Below are 18,475 nucleotides of genomic sequence, written 5' to 3' on the forward strand. Positions count from 1 at the left end.
GCAAGTGGAAACGTTTTTCCTTCTGGGCAGCAACTAAAAACATAGACCCTTTCACTGCGCCTATCCAGTCTGTCCTAGAATTCCTGGCAGAGCTTTTTCACTCAGGCTCTTCTTCATCTACTATCAGAGTACAATTGGCGGCCATATCTAACTTTCACGTAGGCCTTTTGGACTCCAGCATCATGTCCCATAAACTTTGCAAAGCCTTTCTCAAAGTTATCTTTTTGCTCAAGCCCCCAATCAGAGACCCCCCCCCACCTCAGTGGGACTTAAATTTGGTTCTGGCTTCCTTGATTCTCCCCCCCTTTGAACCTGCGGCTTCCTGCTCTCTGAAGTTGCTCTCATGGAAAACCCTTTTTCTAGTAGCCATAACATCAGAAGGGTATCTGAACTTCATGCTCTTTGCATTCGTCCTCCGTATTTAGTTTTCCATAAAGACGGAGTGTCCCTCAGGACTAACCCGTCCTTTTTACCCAAGGTTTCTTCTGAGGCAAATCTAAACCAAACTATCGATCTCCCAGTTTTCTTCCCTGATTATTCCAACAGGGCAGAACAAAAGTTACACTTTCTGGATGTTCATCGCCAGCTTCGTTTTTATTTAGACAGAACTAAATAGTTTAGGAAATCTAACCAGCTCTTCCTAACTTATGCGGAAGGGAAAATGGGCCTTCCAGTTTCTAAAGTGTCCCTATCGAGATGGCTGGCCTCTATAATTACTTTCATCTATGAACTCAGAAGTCAAAAGCTGCCATCAAGACCTAGAGCTCATTCAACCAGGGCGTTAGCTACATCATTAGCTTTTCAGGCTAGACTGCCAATAGATTCCATTTGTGCAGCAGCCACATGGGCTTCTCCTCATACCTTTATCTCACATTACAAATTGGATATGGCCTCCAGAAACTGGGCTAGCTTTGGTTCCACCGTCCTCAAGAGTCTGTTCCGATGAGCCACCCAGGGTAAAGGTGCTAGGGACGCGGTCCCATCCAGCAAGAATGAAGGCGAGATTGACAACTTAACATTGAGAAGTTATGTACCTACCGTAACGTTCCATGTTAGTTGTCTTCTTCTCGCCTTCTTTCTTGAGTCCCACCCTCCATCCCCCTAGCCTGGACAGACCGAAAGGATCCTTTGGGATCTTCCTTCCCACAGTTTCAACCACCTCTATTGTCCCTTTTGGTAGCTTTAGACGTAGGTTTATATAGAGGTGGGTTTTCTCTTTCTCCGTCCCTTGGGGACCATAACTGCTATGGTTTTTAGCTATCAAACGAGATCTGAATAGTTACCGCCTAGCATTGTGGGATATAGGGGAGCCTCGAGCCGGTAAAAATAGCTCTCGAGCTTTAGTATTGACCGAGTCGGAGCCGAGGATCGGCTCCGAACCCCATCTAGCAAGAAAGAAGGCGAGAAGAAGACAACTAACATGGAACGTTATGGTAGGTACATAACTTCTCATTTAAAGCATTTTAATATTTTTATCATCTAAAATCTAAACAAGGTCCAGTTCAAGTAATCATCCATTATTAAAATAGTTTAGGAAATCTAGCCAGCTCTTCCTAACTTATGCGGAAGGGAAAATGGGCTGGACAACTCCATGGAGTTATTCTAGGTCCAGGATATGGTGGGTAGGACCCCCATTCAAGTCCTAGCCAGTTATAAATCCTCCTCCATGGGTCACAACACACATGAAACCTACTTAACCAAACTGAAGACAATCCAAATTTTACCAAACTCACTGGTTGTAGAGGATTTCAGTTATCCCACCATCAACTAAATTTGCTAGCACAAAAGTTCTTCAACTTTGTGAATTCAAATGCCCAGGAGCAAATTGTCCGTACCCTGACAAGAGGAAGAAATATTCTAGATCTGGTCCTAGCAACATGTCAAACAGGTGCACTGCTGCAACTGTTGGACCCCCATTAGTTAAAACTGACCACAAGTCCATTATCTTCAAACTGGCACTAACACCATAACTCAAAAGACTGAAATCAGACTAAAAAACTTCATCAACGCAAACTATACCCTCCTAGGTGAAGGCATAAATGCATTTCCAAGCCCCACCCCAAGCTGAAAGTGGTAACTACATTGACGCTTACACTAAAGCCCTGTACTCACTTGCATAAGTATATAAATTCAACTGTACTAAATAGATGCAAAGCCAGATCCCCAAGTAAAATCAGACTGCCATGGTGGACTTCCAGCATCAACAAACTCTACAGTAAGTACAGAAGTTGCTGTCCAAGAAAACAAAGACAAGGACCCAACAATGGAAAACTACTCTCCTCAGCCTTAACAGGCAGATAAGGCAACTTGTCAAATTGTCCAAGAGCTCCTTTGAGAGAAACTAGCAAGTACTGCCATGGATAACCATAAGGCCTTTTACAGTTATGTACATAACCTAAAGGGTAGACCAAAGCATGTGCAGAACTGATGGCCAATGGCATCCCACACTCTGACCCCACAGAGATAGAGAACCTGCTAGCAGATAGGTTTGGTGAAAATTTCACTCCTTTATCCCCTCTTAACTTGCAACCAACCCCCCCCCCACCTTACATAGCTGAAGAGTAGGTCCTCAAAGCCCTGTCCAAGGCAAAGAACATGGCCTCTATGGAACCAGATGACATCCCAGGCCGTCATCTAAACGGGCTAAAACATGAACTAGCATCACCACTAAGTACCCTTTTCAGTCATAGCCTAACCACAGGGTTTGCTCCTGTGGAATGGAGAACAGCTACAGTTATCCCCCCTCACAAAAGAGGCTTAGGAACAGACCCGGGGAATTACAGACCCATAAGTCTTACCAGTCTGATTTGTAAGGCCATGGAACTTATAATCATGGACCTTATAAATAAAGACATAGACAACCTCCAAACCTTGGATCCTACCTAATTTGGCTTTGTGAAGGGTAGATCCTGCCTGTTAAATCTGGTGGATTTCTTTGAAAGTGTGACCAAGACTATTGATGAGGGCAAATCTGTGCACACAGTATACATTGACTAGGCAAAGACTTTTGACACAATCCTACATTCAGGCATTACAGATAAACTTAGCAAACTGAATGTAAACCCCTTCATTGTAAGATGGGTTGCCAACTGGTTCACAAACTAGACACACACTATCAAAGTAGGTGACTCCACATCGACCAGAATACCTGTTGCCAGCTGGGTGCCTCAGGGGTCAGTGCTGGGCCCCCTACTGTTTAGTATATACTTCTCAGATGTTCAAGTCAAAACTAAAGGGTTGTGGCTGACCAAGTTTCCGATGACTGCAAACTAGATGCAATCATTGAATCCCCAAATGATGTCAGTATACTCCAGGATGGTCTTGCACAGACCAACGACTGGTTTATTAGTCATGGTCTCAAACTGAATGCAAGGAAATGCATCATCATTCCCTTTGACACAAGCAATGTCCCTTCACACTTATCAAATCAATAATACCCTAAGTATCCATGAAGTGGTAAGGGACCTGGGATCACAGATTAACCGTGACCTTAACTTTGACCACCACATGTCTCCCATTGTAAGGAAAGCTTTCCACATAGTTCACTTGATTAGTAAGGGCATTACCTTGAGAGCAAAAGAAGTTGTAACCCCCCCCCCCATACTCAGCACTTATCTGATCTCATAATTGAGTATTATGCCCTATTTGCTATGTACCATACTAAGAGTGTACAGCAATTAGAGAGACCTCAGAGGTTTCTAACAAAGAAGATCAAAGACCTCCAGTATGTGCCTTACACAGACCAATTAAAATTCCTGTCATTATACTCCATATCATATACACTTCTTAGGGGAGACTTATGCATGGCCTACAGAGCGACTCAAGACCCAAACCTAATGAACTTACTGCATATCAAATGGGTCAGGGCTACCCATTCCACAGACTTGAATGGGGCCTGCAACGTAAATAGGACATGCTGTAGGGACAGATTTATTTCCCAGCGACTGCCATGTCTTTGGAACAGGCTACCTAGTCATGTGAAACAGAGCACCTCTATGACACTGTTCAAGAGGAACCTGGATGAGTGGATGGGGCACCATAAATTCTTACTAGGGGTAGCACCCACAACCCTCCTGGACATGGGCAGTCATCACTAAATGCAATTTTGGGTATTGACTAGTACCTCTACAGTATTACACTGGGTTGAAACGGGTAGGCTTAAAATGACCTCCGGGTTGATAGCCTAATAATCTCCTATGATCCTAAGTTTGGCAGAAGGAATAATGATAGAGTACATTTGTAGGTTAATGTGTTTATGGGTGAGGAGTATGCTTTTGAAGAGAAATTAGAAGAGTGATAGAAAAGTCATGAAGAAAGAATGTACTTCGTGTGTACTATAGGAGATGGGTGTCAGTGGTCCTGATTGTGTGACATAAGTAGCTGAGAGAGAAATGTAGGGTGAAAATGTATATGATGGAAAGTACTGGAAAGAGATGTTAACTGTATCACTGAGATTGTAATCAGAAGAGGATGGAGGAATGCTGTAAGCAAAGTGACATTGGAGGTTGTTGTTGTTGTATCTTTCGGCTTTTCCCGGTTAGGGGTCGCCACAGCAGAACTCCGGTCCGCTAATGATTGGCAGTAGACTTTTACGTACCAAGTTGCCAGCCCTGACATACAACCTTCAATGAAGGTACGCCCATTCAAGCATGTCTCCACACAGAAGACGCTTTAGCTGAGAATCGAACAGGACAACATCTTACTGTGAGGCGACAACGCTACTGCAGCACCACAGGTGAGAGGCGAATTTTGAGTCTAAACTGGTTTCTAGAAAATAGTGAATAGAAGATAAGGCAACAGTGGTAGTTGGAAATGAGTGAAGCAGTAAAGTAGAGAAATATGTTATATGATGTTAATGTATTTTGTACTGTGGACAGTTCTGATGGGGCAAGTTAATAAGCATAATAAATGCAACCATCAGAAGAGATGTAGACATGACTGAGTTAATTGTGTTGCTATTACCTATATTATAAGAGTAAGGGAGGTTAGCAATATTAGTACAAGAGTAAGGGGAGTTAGCTAGAATAGTACAAGAGTAAGGGGAGTTAGCTATATTAGTACAAGAGTAAGGGGAGTTAGCTATAGTAGTACAAGTGTAAGGGGCGTTAGCTATATTGGTACAAGAGTAAGGAGCATTAGCTATATTGGTAGAAGAGTAAGGGGTGTTAGCTACATTGGTAGAAGAGTAAGGGGCATTAGTTATATTGGTACAAGAGTAAGGGGCGTTAGCTATATTGGTACAAGAGTAAGGGGCATTAGCTATATTGGTACAAGAGTAAGGGGCGTTAGCTATATTGGTACAAGAGTAAGGGGCGTTCGCTATATTAGTACAAGAGTAAGAGGCGTTAACTATATTAATATAAGAGTAAGGGGCATTAGCTATTTTAGTATAAGAGTAAAGGGGAGTTAGGAGAGTGGGTTGTGTGGAGTTTGTTGTGAACTGAAGTAACTCAGATACTGAAGTCTGGAAACAATTTGAGAGTGCTTAGTTACTTTAGAGGGATTTTAGGAAAGGGAGTCATGTTAGGTGAAGTGGGAGGCAAATTGGTAGTTGTAGTAAGAAAGGGGCTCAAGAAGAGGGTGAGACTGTTACCAGTGTGCTTGTAAGTGTATATATAAGTTGCCAGTAGGTTTGTAATTATTGCAGTAGTGGCTGAGCTAACCATTTAAAAGGAGCTGTCAGTTTGACAAACTACTGTGTGTTCCATAGCTAGATAAGGAAATAGTGTCACATGTATAAGAGACGGACCTAAGATGATTGTGTTCAAGCTATATGATGAAGGTGATGGATGTAGTTGGTTTAGTGAGAGAAGTTGGATGGGTATAAAGCTAAAAGCCCAGGGGAAGTTAGGGGATGGTGCTGGAGGTAAGTGAACAGATAAACAGTCAGGTCTGTGGCAGGCAGTCAGTGTACACATGCACAGATCTGTGGACCTTTTGATGCACATTAATGAGAATGGTAAGAAATTGTTTTAATATTTCAGCAAGTTTTTACCAGTGACACTACCTAACTACGAAATAATTTTTCTAGCAACAAGCTCATAGATGATGTGCAGTGTGACATAGGCCTGTGGTAAAAGAGGAAAGTAATGCAACTCTCTATAGAGAAAAAAAATGTAAAGACGTAGCAGCTGGAAACAAAATTGATCAGTAAACAACACATTAGTAGTCATGCAAGTTATGTATATTTTCTCTTATACAAACACCAGAAGCACACTAATCTGGATATGCAGGTCTGCAGGTTATAGGAGATGAAAAAATACTGGTAGTATAACAGGTGCAAAGCTACATTGGACTAGTACCCAATGTAACAAAAGCAAGGAGGACAGTAGTTGCAACCACAAAGGGCAGCACTGGGGACATGTGACCTCTGGAGGGTTGGTGTTAACCAACTCAAACAGCCCTTACTACAGGAGTCTTCAAGAGACACTATTGCATTGTACACTTGTCCTAATGTAATAAAAACAGAGTACAAAGTATTAGCCCAGATAAAGTCACATTAGCTAGCAGATGTAGGAAGCGCTCTCTGATACTCTTCCTGTGGGAGGAATAAAGATGCCTTGTAGAAGTTTCAAGTAGTTTATTCAGTTAAGTAGGTACATTGACAAGTGTTCAATAAGCTACTTGAAACTTCAAAAAGGCATCTTTATTTCTCTCACAGGGAGGGTATCAGAAAGATATTCTCTTACATCTGCTAGCTAAAGTGACTTTATCTGGACTAATCCTTTGTACTCCGTTTCTTGTTAGTCATGTCACCCTCGTTGGTCATAGGTGGGATACCACACCTGGCTTGAGCTTTATGGATTACCTCTGATGTTCTTCGTTTCCCATTGCTGCAGTCCTTACTATTGGGTATAGTCCGCATCCAGTCGGCCCGAATACCAGAGTATAAGGCTGACGTCGGTCAGGGCGCATTAGACTGACGTCAGTACGTCAGGGTACTAATGCGCATGACCGACGTCATATCCTCAGTCTTTTTTGCCGCATGGTCCGATGCAGAAGCAGTTTTGCGAGTGCAGGTTGGCGTTCTGAAATATTTCCGAAACCGGAGTTTCAGACCGAAACAGAGTTGGCTAAGTACCCCGTTGGGGAACATTTTGGTTTTTTCTTGCCTCAGTATTTAACCGGATGTCAGAAAAAGTGAATAACTGTATTTCTTGTGGGAAACAGATACCTCATAGGGATTACCATACCTTGTGTATACCTTGTTTAGGGCCTGAGCACGACGTTGTTGGTTGCCGCTCTTGTGCTAGGTTTAACAAACGCACTATTAAGAGGAGGTTAGACTGTGCCAGGTTAGTGTTTGGGAAGCGTTGCAATTATAAAATGCCGTCGGATGCTCCGACGCCCGCTTCGTCCAAGAAGCGCAAGGACAAATCAGCGAAGCCTAGGGTTGATGAACCGGCAGTCCCGGACGTCGGTTCTTTAGAAGGCTCAGTGGAGCCAGAGGTTTTGCCAGGAGTTTCCATGGAGTCTCAGGCAGAAACTTTACTATTGCAGGATGTGCCTTCTCAGGAGGTAGGCCAGGCTGAGGGGGCTTCTCAGGTAACTGTTCTTCCCTCTCTCCCCAAGGTAGTTAGAGCCTCTCCTTCTGTTGCCAAAACTTCTTTGAGAGGTAGGCCTAGTTCAGCTTCAGTGGGGGCTTCTCCTAGCATTTCGGGTTCTGTACCTAAGAAACATATGCTTAAAATGGCAGAAGATTTGATTACTATGATTAGAGGTTCTATGCTCCCGCCTGATAAGAGGCCTAGGGTGGAACCGGAGTTTGATAGTTTTGAACAGTGTTCAGAGGCTTCAGAGTCTTCTGCGGAAGACTTGCAGGAGTATCCTACTTATTCTGATTCTGATGTGGATGATTCCACTCCTACAGCTTCTCCTCCTGAGGATTTCTCATTTTCAGAGACTCTGCATTCCATGAGGGAGCATTTTAAATGGGAAGGCCAGGATTACTCTGATTCCAGGAAAAGGCTTAGGGAATTCTTGTTTTTGCCCCAGCATAGGCCCTTAGCTATTCCTCCTGTGTTGAATGTGGTGGAAGATGTTTTTGCAGAGGCTTCCCTGAACCCTGACTCTTTGCCTCCTGCTCCTGTTAAACCTGATAGGTATTATAGGGTGCCCGAAGCTCATAAGTATTTGTTTAAGAGTCCTAGGGCGGACCCAGAAACTGTTTCTCAGGGGCCTAAAGGTGTTAAAGCTTCTGTGGTTAAAAATCCTGTTCCCACTGATAAAGAGGCAAGGGCTTTGGATAGGTGGGGAAAGAAAGTGTATACTTCTTCCACTCTAGCCATGAGGCGTTGAATTGTCAGTTTCACATGCTAAAATATCAAAATTATCTCCTTTCACAATTGAAATCTAAGGTGGATGCTTTGGCGGAAGGTATTGAGTGTAAAGAGTTGCTGGATTTGGTTCATGTGTCTGAACAAGTGGGTAAGCATTCTTTGCAATGTGGTTTTGATGCTGTACAGGCCTCCTCGAGGGTGGCTGCTACTAGTTCTGTTCTTCGCAGGCATGCCTGGTTGAAGGATCAGAATTTAGCTGAGCATGTTAAGACAAGGATTTTGGATGCTCCTTTACAGTCTGATGTGTTGTTTGGATCGCCTGTGGAAGCAGTTTTAAAGAAAATGGAGGACAAAGCTAAGTCTATGCAAACTGTTAAAGAATTTTTGCAGGTGCAGCCACCGAAGTTTAGTAGAAATTGGCCTGCTAAGGGGTGGACATATCCTGCTTATGATTCCCAGTCTAGGGGTAGGTCTAGACGTGGTAGGGGCAGGGCTCAAGGTTCTTTTAGGCCTAGATCAGGAGTTCACCTGCTCAGACTTCTGGTGAGGGCAGGGGTCAGTCCTTTCGTAAACAGACCCAATGACCTGCCTTTTCAGCTGCCAGTAGATTCTCGTCTGGCAGCTCCTTTGGGAGGAAGACTGTCTCTTTTCAAAGAAAATTGGGATTTAATTACTCAAGACAGATGGGTGTTGGATATCATTCACCACGGTTACAGGTTTTATTTCCACACAATGCCGCCTTTCAAAGGCATGCCAGACGTTCCTCCTCCACAAAGAAAAGAGGCTCACAAGCAAGTTTCTCAGTTACTCCAGATGGGGGCCATTCAGCCAGTCCCTGTATCAGAAAGGGGCCTAGGATTTTATTCTCGCCTGTTCCTAGTACCAAAGAAGGGGAACACGTGGAGACCAATTTTGGATTTATCTCTCCTCAACACTTATCTGGACATTCCCAAGTTCAAGATGTTGACGTTACAACAACTTTTACCTCTGCTGGGCAAAGATCACTGGATGGTAACTTTAGATCTCAAGTAAGCTTACCTTCATGTGCCTATAAGGCTAAGTTGCAGGAAGTATCTGCGATTTCGAGCTGGAAATTCTCATTATCAGTTCTCTGCATTGCCCTTTGGCTTATCTACTGCCCAGAGTATTCACAAAGGTTCTGGCTCCAGTGATAGCTTACTTCAGGCTACAAGGAATTCAAATCTATCCTTACTTGGACGACTGCCTGATCCTGGCTCAAGAAAAGGAAGACCTTCTACAGCATCTGGAGTATGTTATAGCAGTGCTAAGATGCCTAGGGTATTCTGTGAACGAAATAAAGTCCAGTCTAGTACCCTCTCAAGACATGTGCTTTCTGGGTGTGAGACTGAATACAGCAGCCCAGATGGCCTTTTAACCCCGGACAAACAAAAGAGTCTATCACTTTACTTCCATCAACTATCTCATCAGTCCGTGCTGACTGCAAGGTCAGTCCTTCAAGCATTAGGGTTCATGGCATCTTGTATTCTGGTGCTTCCCAATGCCAAACTGCATATGAGGAAGCTACAATGGTATCTCAAAAATGTATGGACACAGCACTGCCAGGATTTGGACACTGTCATTCAAATAATACCTTGCCTTCAAAAAGAATTTTTGTGGTGGGCTCAGGAATGTCACCTAAACAAGGGACTCTCTGTGACCCGGCCAGAGGCAAGTCAGATTTTAACGACAGATGCCTCGGACATTGCTTGGCGAGCTCATCTAAATGGAAAGTGGATACAAGACAAGTGGCCTGCCAGACTACTGCATCTACATATCAACATGAAGGAGATGTTAGCAGTCCAGTTTGCATTAATGGCTTTCAAGGAGTTACTTCTTCCAGGGCAGGTGTTGATTCTAACAGACAACACAACTGTCATGTGGTACATCAACAAGCAAGGGGGAACACATTCTTATCCTCTATGCAGGCAAGCAATGATTTTATGGGAGACTGCGCTAAGCTTGCAACTAACTCTTCAGGCAAGGTTTCTGCCAGGAGCACAGAACTCCTTAGCAGATGTGTTAAGCAGACAAATCATGGATCCCCACAGTGGAAACTGGATCTTCATGTATTTCAGAAATTGACAGTGTCATGGGGAACTCCAGACATAGATCTGTTCGCTTCTCCACTAAACCACCAGCTGCCAAAGTATTGCACAAAGGGGTTTCATCACACAGCTTGGAAAGTGGATGCTCTGTCTTTCAGTTGGAAAAACCTTCATGTGTATGCCTTTCCACCTCTGCCTCTTCTTCCAAAGGTACTATTAAAGGTCAGACAAGACAGGCCAAGGATGATTTTGATAGCTCCAGATTGGCCTCGGCAACACTGGTACCCACTACTACGGAGTCTGGTAAAGAAGCCTCCATGGCCTTTACCTCTGATTCCCCATCTGTTATCTCAGAAGGACGGTCATCTGCTCAATGTCAAGCTTCACTCTCTTCATCTAACAGCCTGGCATATTCTGTGTTGAAACACAGCAGGTCTCAACTTCCTCAACAAGTTTTAAATGTGATTATGGAAGCTAGAAGACCTAGTACAAGGAGAGTGTACGAGAAAAATGGAAGAGATTTTTATTTTGGAGTACAGCAAAGAATTTGGAGATTTCTGAGCCTAATTTGAGTGTGGCTCTTCAATATCTTACTGAGTTATTGGACAAAGGTTTGTCCTTCTCTTCCATTAAGATTCATGCTGCAGCAATTTCAGCTCACTATGATTGTGACCCACCTTTGTTTTCGCATCCTTTGTTCAAGCAGTTTCTTAGAGGGGCAAAGAATATAAGACCCCACGTAGAGCTCCTACTCCTGCTTGGGATCTCAATTTTGTGTTGGAAAAACTTACTCTACAACCTTTTGAGCCTGCAGCTACTGCTGAATTGAAATACTTGTCATGGAAGACTGCTTTTCTGTTGGCTATTACTTCTGCAAGAAGGGTGTCTGAGTTGCAGGCCCTTATGGCAGTAGAGCCCTTTTTTGATTTTCCATAAGGATAGGGTATCATTACGCACTAATCCTTCCTTTATGCCTAAGGTGGTTTCTAGTGTGGCTTTAAACCAAACTATTCATTTGCCTACGTTTTATGCAGACCCCCAAAATAAAGGGGAAAAGATTTTGCACACTTTAGATGTACACAGGCAATTGCGTTATTATTTAAGCAGGACTAAGGATTTTAGGCAGTCTCAGCAGTTGTTTGTTTCTTTTGCTTTGAGTTCACAGGGCAAGCCTGTGTCAAAACAAACTATTTCTAGGTGGATTGGCTTTTGCATTGCATTTTGTTATTCCCATCATGGCAAGGAGATTCCAGCTGGGATTAGGCCTCATTCCACTAGGGCTACTGCCACTTCAACAGCATTTCTAAGGGGTGGCAACTAAGGATATTTTGGAAGCAGCTACTTGGAGTTCAGTGCATACTTTCTCTAAGCATTATCACCTTCCTATCTACTCTAAGTCTAGGGCTGGTTTTGCCACAGCTGTTTTGCAAGGCATGTTGTCAGCTCCTACTTCTTTATGATTTGCCAGCCTCCCTTACCTCTGCTTTGGGATTCTACCCAATAGTAAGGACTGCAGCAATGGGAAACGAAGAACATAGTACAGTTTTGTACCTACCATAAATGTAGATGTTCGAGGATTCCATTGCTGCAGTCCAATTTACCCTCCCTCCTTCCCTCTGTGTTTAGGGGTGGTTGTGTAGGTGAGTTTACATGCTGATATTTTGGTATATAGTCTTGTATATATTGTATATATTTTTGGTGCAGGTATTTTGAGCCTTGTCTTTTTAGGGTCTTCTGACATCTGGGGCAAGAAAAGACTGAGGATATGACGCCGGTCATGCGCATTAGTACCCTGACGTACTGACGTCAGTCTAATGCGCCCTGACCGACGTCAGCCTTATACTCTGGTATTCGGGCCGACTGGATGCGGACTATACCCAATAGTAAGGACTGCAGCAATGGAATCCTCGAACATCTACATTTATGGTAGGTACAAAACTGTACTTTTTCTATATTACAAAAACAAGAAAGACCACCACAACTACAGAGGGCAGCAGTGAAGGCCTGCAACCTTTGGGGGATGGCACTAACTTGTATGGTACTTGTTCAAGACAGCAGTTGGAATGCACATCACTTACGAGTCTCTAGAGGCAGTATTGCACTGTCCACTTATCTTGCAAGTGTATGTTATCCGAGCAGTTTGAGGTCATAGTCTGTCCCAGCTACACTTTTTTTGTTTTAAGAAAATTTAAAATAGGTTTAATTAAATATGAACTTGTTTTATCAGTTGTTAGTGAAAATTGTCTTGACTCCTAATCAGAATTATTCAGTCTGTTTAAAAACTTTGTAACGTGTATCAAATACAGTTTGCGTTAGTGTATGTATGTTGGTATATATTTTATGTTTTAGATAAAAAACTTCATAATGTGCATCAACTGCAGTTTGTACTGTTGTATTTATTTTTATTTTTTTTGTTAAATGGTTATACCAGAGCCAAAAGGCAAAAACCACAGGCAGTGCAGTATAGTGGAGAATTATGTAATTCCACACAAGAAGTCAACAGAAGTTGTACAATTAAATATAGACACAAAGCAATTGCACAGTAAATTATTCATAATAAGTAAAAAAAAAAAAAAAAAAAACTGTTAATTACAATCTGGACACACAGCTATTACATAATGTATGTGCATCATAATACATGTAACAGCATAATTATAATATGCACACTGTAATTTATAAAGAGTGATCTGTATTTGTATTTTGAGATTTAACAAGTTAGTGTCAACTAACTGTTTTCCTGTGTTTTCAGACAGCATTAAGGTTTGCACCATACAAGTCAGACTTTCTGAAATCTCTGTCAAAGGGACGCGAAGTGAAGGAAGAAGAATGTATAGAAAATATCCGACAGTACTTGCTTAATTTCACTCCAACAATTGATGCAATTTATGAAATGTACACAAAAATGAATGCAGAGTTGGATTATAAAGCTTAAAGCCTCTAGGAAGCCTAATATTTCTCTTTTTATTTTTAATTTAAAAGAAAAAAATACTATCTTAATTACTGACAAAGGACAGTGGTGCAACTTACCTGGAGTGATGCTGCTTTGAAGCTTACAAGAGTCTTTACATGTGGGAAGCAACATTTTCACACCCGTATCACGTAGCAATAATACATTAAATCCTGTTTTATCTGGTCTAACTGTATTAAGGCTTCTTAAAATGCATATGATTTTGGTTCAGTATAAATGTACCTTATATAGAAGACTTCGTGAACATAATTTATATTTTTACCTGAGTTATGTCAAAACTCTTAAATACCTTCAGAATCAGAAGCCGAGTACTGAATGTTTGTGATTTTGCTTAACCAAAGGAAACAGCTGCAATATGATCCCTGCACAAAACATAAGTCTAAAATGCACATTTTAATAATGGTCCTTGAATATTTTGTACCCTGACTTTTCTAAATGTACATTAAGGGCTAATAAATATTTTAACTTTGTATGAAATGCTGTTAAATATAAATTTAAGTGTTTTGACTTTATCCTCAAAAGCATTTTTAGAAATAGTATCATAATGTACAAGAATAGTACAATTAGTTTTGTAGTTCTGTGTTGTGACTGACATTTGAAGGGAGATTTTAAACTTTTCAGACAAATAACTGCTGTCACTTTATTAAATTAATTATGTAGGATGTGTGAAGATTTGTATTCTTTGATTCACTTGCTCCTTGGCATTCTTCAGGAAATACATAAAGTAGCACACTGTGTGTAAAAGTATAAATACATGCATATTTTTCATCTGATGACTTACTCATATTTGCACTGGACAAGTTTAATCTTTCATGTGTAAAGGTAAAAAAGATAAACCACATTGCAACATAAAGTGCTATTTTTTGAAATGTATGAATGTACTTTTTAGGTTGCTAATAAAGAGTGAGTTTGTTTTGAAAACAGAATATCGAGTAATAAAATTATTTCAATGCTAATATTTTATGCTATTTTTTCAAACAAGCTGTCTTCTCTTGTCTGGTCTGTGTTTTGATTTGTATTCTTGGTTGGTACTTTGACAGCCATAATGAATACGCTTAATTTTTCAGCATTCAGCAGCAGTAGTGTGTTTTATTACTAGCCCCAGTCCCATGGCTAACTGTTTCTTAGTCTTAGATAAGTATCACTCCTTGATCATAACCCCCTGTTATCTGATGACGATGTGGTTGTTTTAGCATGGTTAAATGATGTTTTCTGAATAGCATGATATGGAAATGAGTATGTTCAGATATTAACTGATATACCAAGCAAGTCCAGTAGGCCATGGTGCCATAAAAAATTAACTGCTGCAACTTTGTTTTTGACCAACTTTGCTCTTAATATGCAATAGTTGTGAGTAAAAAAAACTTTACTGCATGTAGAAGAAGAGAATTTAACATATTCAAACCAATTTTAACAGCAGCTGGCAAAACAGTTTTATTTTTGAATAAGGTCATTTTCAGAATTATTTTTCAGACAAGATGACTTGTTTCTTGGGTGTGCTATCCTTTGTTGTGGTAGAATTAGCCAGTTGCCTGATCACTGCATTTGTCCAGGTCAATTTCAGGCCAGTCTTTTGCTGAACTTGATTATGGCAATGTGGCTAAGTGTTTTCATTTAAGGACAATCAAACCCCGATGCACCAGAAATTGGTCATTTTGCTAATTAGTGCACTTTGGACTGGTAATAGGTTTCTGTAATGAAACTGGCCAATGATCTGGTCACTCCAGAGAATATAGTAGGAAGAACTAATTAATGATCTGTTCCAAAACGACATTTTCTCGTTTGTTTTTGATGGCATCATAAAGGTGGTCAACAGATTGTGTCCCTGTGTTGCAGCTTGGTCTATGTAAGATATTTGTCTGTGTCCTAGATTCTATGGGCATTGATGTATTTTCTTCCCTTGAAAGGATAGTGATGATTCACTTGCAGAAAAAAACATTTTTAAACCTTAAAGGATTAACTTCAGATTAATGTCCAACATTTCGGCCTTTTTTTTTTTGTCCTTGGCTGTAGCAGTATATCTGAAGACTCGGTTTCTGTCACATAATCTCAAAGTCATCCGTTTTCTGTCATAATCTGTTGAACCCTTATGGGCTTGGTTTCAGGAAGCAGCACACCACTGAGATATGGGACTCGTATTGCGCAGTTAGTCGTTTGATAGCGAGATGAAGGAAAAGGTTCTTGCATAGCTGTAGCTAGGTCACTTGGATGTCCCACAAAGCCCCTGTCTCCTTTTCAATCATGTTTGAAGACCTAAAATGTATAAGAGTTTCAGAGCAGTCCCTGGCTTGCAAATTTGCAAGCAGTATTGGAAATTTAATTTCCTGTATAGCTTGCAAACATGCCCATGAATGAATGATCAATAACTCCTACACACTGCAGATTACACCTTCTTACAACACTACCTGCTGTTTAAGCAGCCGTGATCAAAGCTGGGCTGTTTAATGGCTACATTCCCTGTTTGCAAGGACTTGTCACCTTTTTGTCAGTGCTGCTTGTCCTGCCTAACAGCTTCTGTCTGAAATGACATTGAGACCCTTCTCTCCACCCTTGATGCAACATTAGGTTATAGTTGTCCTTGAGCTCTTTTCCACATATTTATTTTACATTTGTTTACCAGGAAAGTCCAACTGGGCAGACTGCCCATTTTCAGAGGAGGCCTGGGGAGAAAAGCTCCAACATTATCAGAATAAAAATTACAAAATAAACAGAATGAAATTACAGTAGGCATACAATAGTGAATTTGTCTTTATAGATTCAAAATCGTTATCCAATACAATATTAAACGGTTGTTATTAGACAAAGTTGTATATAGTAATATACAGAAACACTATGCCGTTGATCAAGTTACAGTAAATACAGTGAAGATACTTAATAAGAAAGAACTTAAGAAAGAGGTGGAAAGCATTGACATAAGGAAGAAAAATAAACTAAGTCAAGCTTGTATATATATATATATATATATATATATATGTGTGTGTATATATTGATTCTGAGTAGGTTCTTTTAGTATTTAAATCCAGTAAGGGAAAGGGAGAAAAGGATCACTTGATACAATGTAAGGTTGTTGTCATGTGCAGTTACTGGATATAATTAAGGGCATATTAAATAAGACCAAGTTTACCCTACAGAAGAAGATAGTGAGCAAACACAAGTGAATAGTGTGGTACTGAATGACCTTAGGTTTGCTTGATGTTCAGAATCACCTCTGTAAACTCTGTGGGATAGTCTTTTCATCTCTTCTTGCAATTATCTGCCTTCTCATGGACACTGTCACTAACTTTTGTACATAGTTCTTCAGGTACTGTGTCCACCAGATCTGAACCTGTAAAACTTTTCTCCAGCAGTACATATTCATATTGAATATTGTTGAGCTTGTATCGAGTTGGCCTGGAGGCTAGTCATATTTTCTTTAATTTGATTCTAAATTTTACAGTGTCATCTGCTGGTCTTGTTTTTGCTGTCTGTGTAGAGCTATTCCATCTCTGACTGCAAAGTATATAGTCAGTCTGATTTCAGTACTGATCATTTGGTGACACTATGTATAAAGCCATCTATGAAAAAAATGAGCATTTGCCATGAGAAATGAATTATTTTGATAGAATTATGCTAATCTGTGTCATAGGATCATAGGAGATCACTAGGCCCTTACAAGCTTAGCCAAGAGTTTATCCCAAAAAAGAAACCTCAATCAGCACCTGTCACCCCTGTCAATGAGGGACACAGGTGGAACCCCTGGGACAAATTTGTGGTTTCCAATCCACTCATCAAGGTTGTGCTTGAAGACGGTCAGCAACGTACTTTGTTTGATGTGTATGGGGAGTCTATTCCAGAGACGGGGTAGCCTCTGGGAGACAAACCTGTCTCTCCAGCAGGTTTTGTTAATGTCACATATTAGATTTAAGCCTTTTGATTGGGTGATGCATGAGGGGTTAGACTTACAGATATGGAGCATCTCTAGTAAAGCAGGGTCTGAGATTGCCTTGTAGGCGAGATGCAGATCACCTCTGAGCAGTCTGTACAATACCGAGTAGAGTGATGGTGATTTGAGCCTGTCCACATAGGACAGGTGTTGTAGGCCATGGATTCTCTTTGTGAGGTATTTCTGTGGCCTTTCCAGGAGGTATGTACCAAATGAGGCGTTGTACTCAATTATTGGCCTAAAGAGGGAGGAGAACAGAGAGGTAATAACCTCCTTTTTTCTGGATGCAATCCCTTTACTTATGAGATGAACCAGGTAAAAGGCTTTTCTGACAATTGCTGCTACGTGATGGTTGAATGTGAGATTGTTGTCAACCTGTGTACCCAGGTCTCTCACCCAGGTTGTGTGCTTGGGGGGGGGGGGGGGGTTGTTGGTGTGGTAATCGGTAGGGGCCGTGTTTTTGCCAAATGGTATGATAATACTTTTTTGCATTTAATTAAGGCCATGACTTTGGCACCAGTCATTTATTGCTGTGAGACCCTCTTGTAGCATATTAACATAATTTTGGGAGTCAATGACAGGACCCAACTTACAGTCATCCGCAAACTTGGTCAGCCACAGGCCTGTTGTCTTTGCCTGGACCTCTGAGAAGTAGATGCCAAACAGTAGTGATCCCAGGACAGATCCATGGGGAACACCACTAGTGACAGGTTTGCTTTCTGAGGTGGAGGCACCTATTTTGACCTTGTGGGTCCTATCTGTGAGCAGTTGGCCACCCACCTGATGAGAGAGGGATTTACACAAAGTTGTGTTAGCTTTTTGATGATGCCCGAGTGGGGATTGTGTCAAAGGCTTTGACCAAGTCAAGGTAAGCTGTATGTTTATTTTTATTTATTTAACGTTTGTTTCCAGGGAAAGTCCAACTGGGAACAAAGCCAATTTTCAGTGGATGCCTGGGGAGAAATCCTCCAGATGCATGTCTTTGTAACATGGGAGAAAGCCCACACAAACGCAGGGAGGACATGCAGACTCCGCACAGTTGGCACCCCTGCCAAGAATCAAACTGGAGAAACTCTTGCTGTGAGGCGACAACACTACCGCTGCACCACTGTGTCATCTGTACTGACTTTGCCTTCTCCAGTGCCTTGGTGACAGTCTCAAAAAAGTCAACCAGGTTCAACAGGCAAGTTTTGCCCTTGACGAATCCGAACAGGATGGAGTGAAGTGCTTGGAGATTGTC

General features: G+C 41.5%; 1 protein-coding gene across 1 annotated transcript in view; it reads left to right on the forward strand.

Annotated features, from left to right (window-relative positions):
* LOC122799443 (glycolipid transfer protein) overlaps positions 1-14,239 on the forward strand; it is a 631,864-nt gene extending 617,625 nt beyond the window's left edge. The window contains exon 5 of the mRNA XM_044068502.1: positions 13,095-14,239. Within this exon, the coding sequence (XP_043924437.1) occupies positions 13,095-13,277 (183 nt within the window). The 3' untranslated portion in view covers positions 13,278-14,239. The remainder of the gene's footprint in view (positions 1-13,094) is intronic.
* Positions 14,240-18,475: the final 4,236 nt, after the last annotated feature.

Source organism: Protopterus annectens, chromosome 4.part0 (assembly GCF_019279795.1).
Source record: "Protopterus annectens isolate FY-2018-M chromosome 4.part0, PAN1.0, whole genome shotgun sequence".
In the NCBI taxonomy this organism is placed as follows: domain Eukaryota; kingdom Metazoa; phylum Chordata; order Ceratodontiformes; family Protopteridae; genus Protopterus; species Protopterus annectens.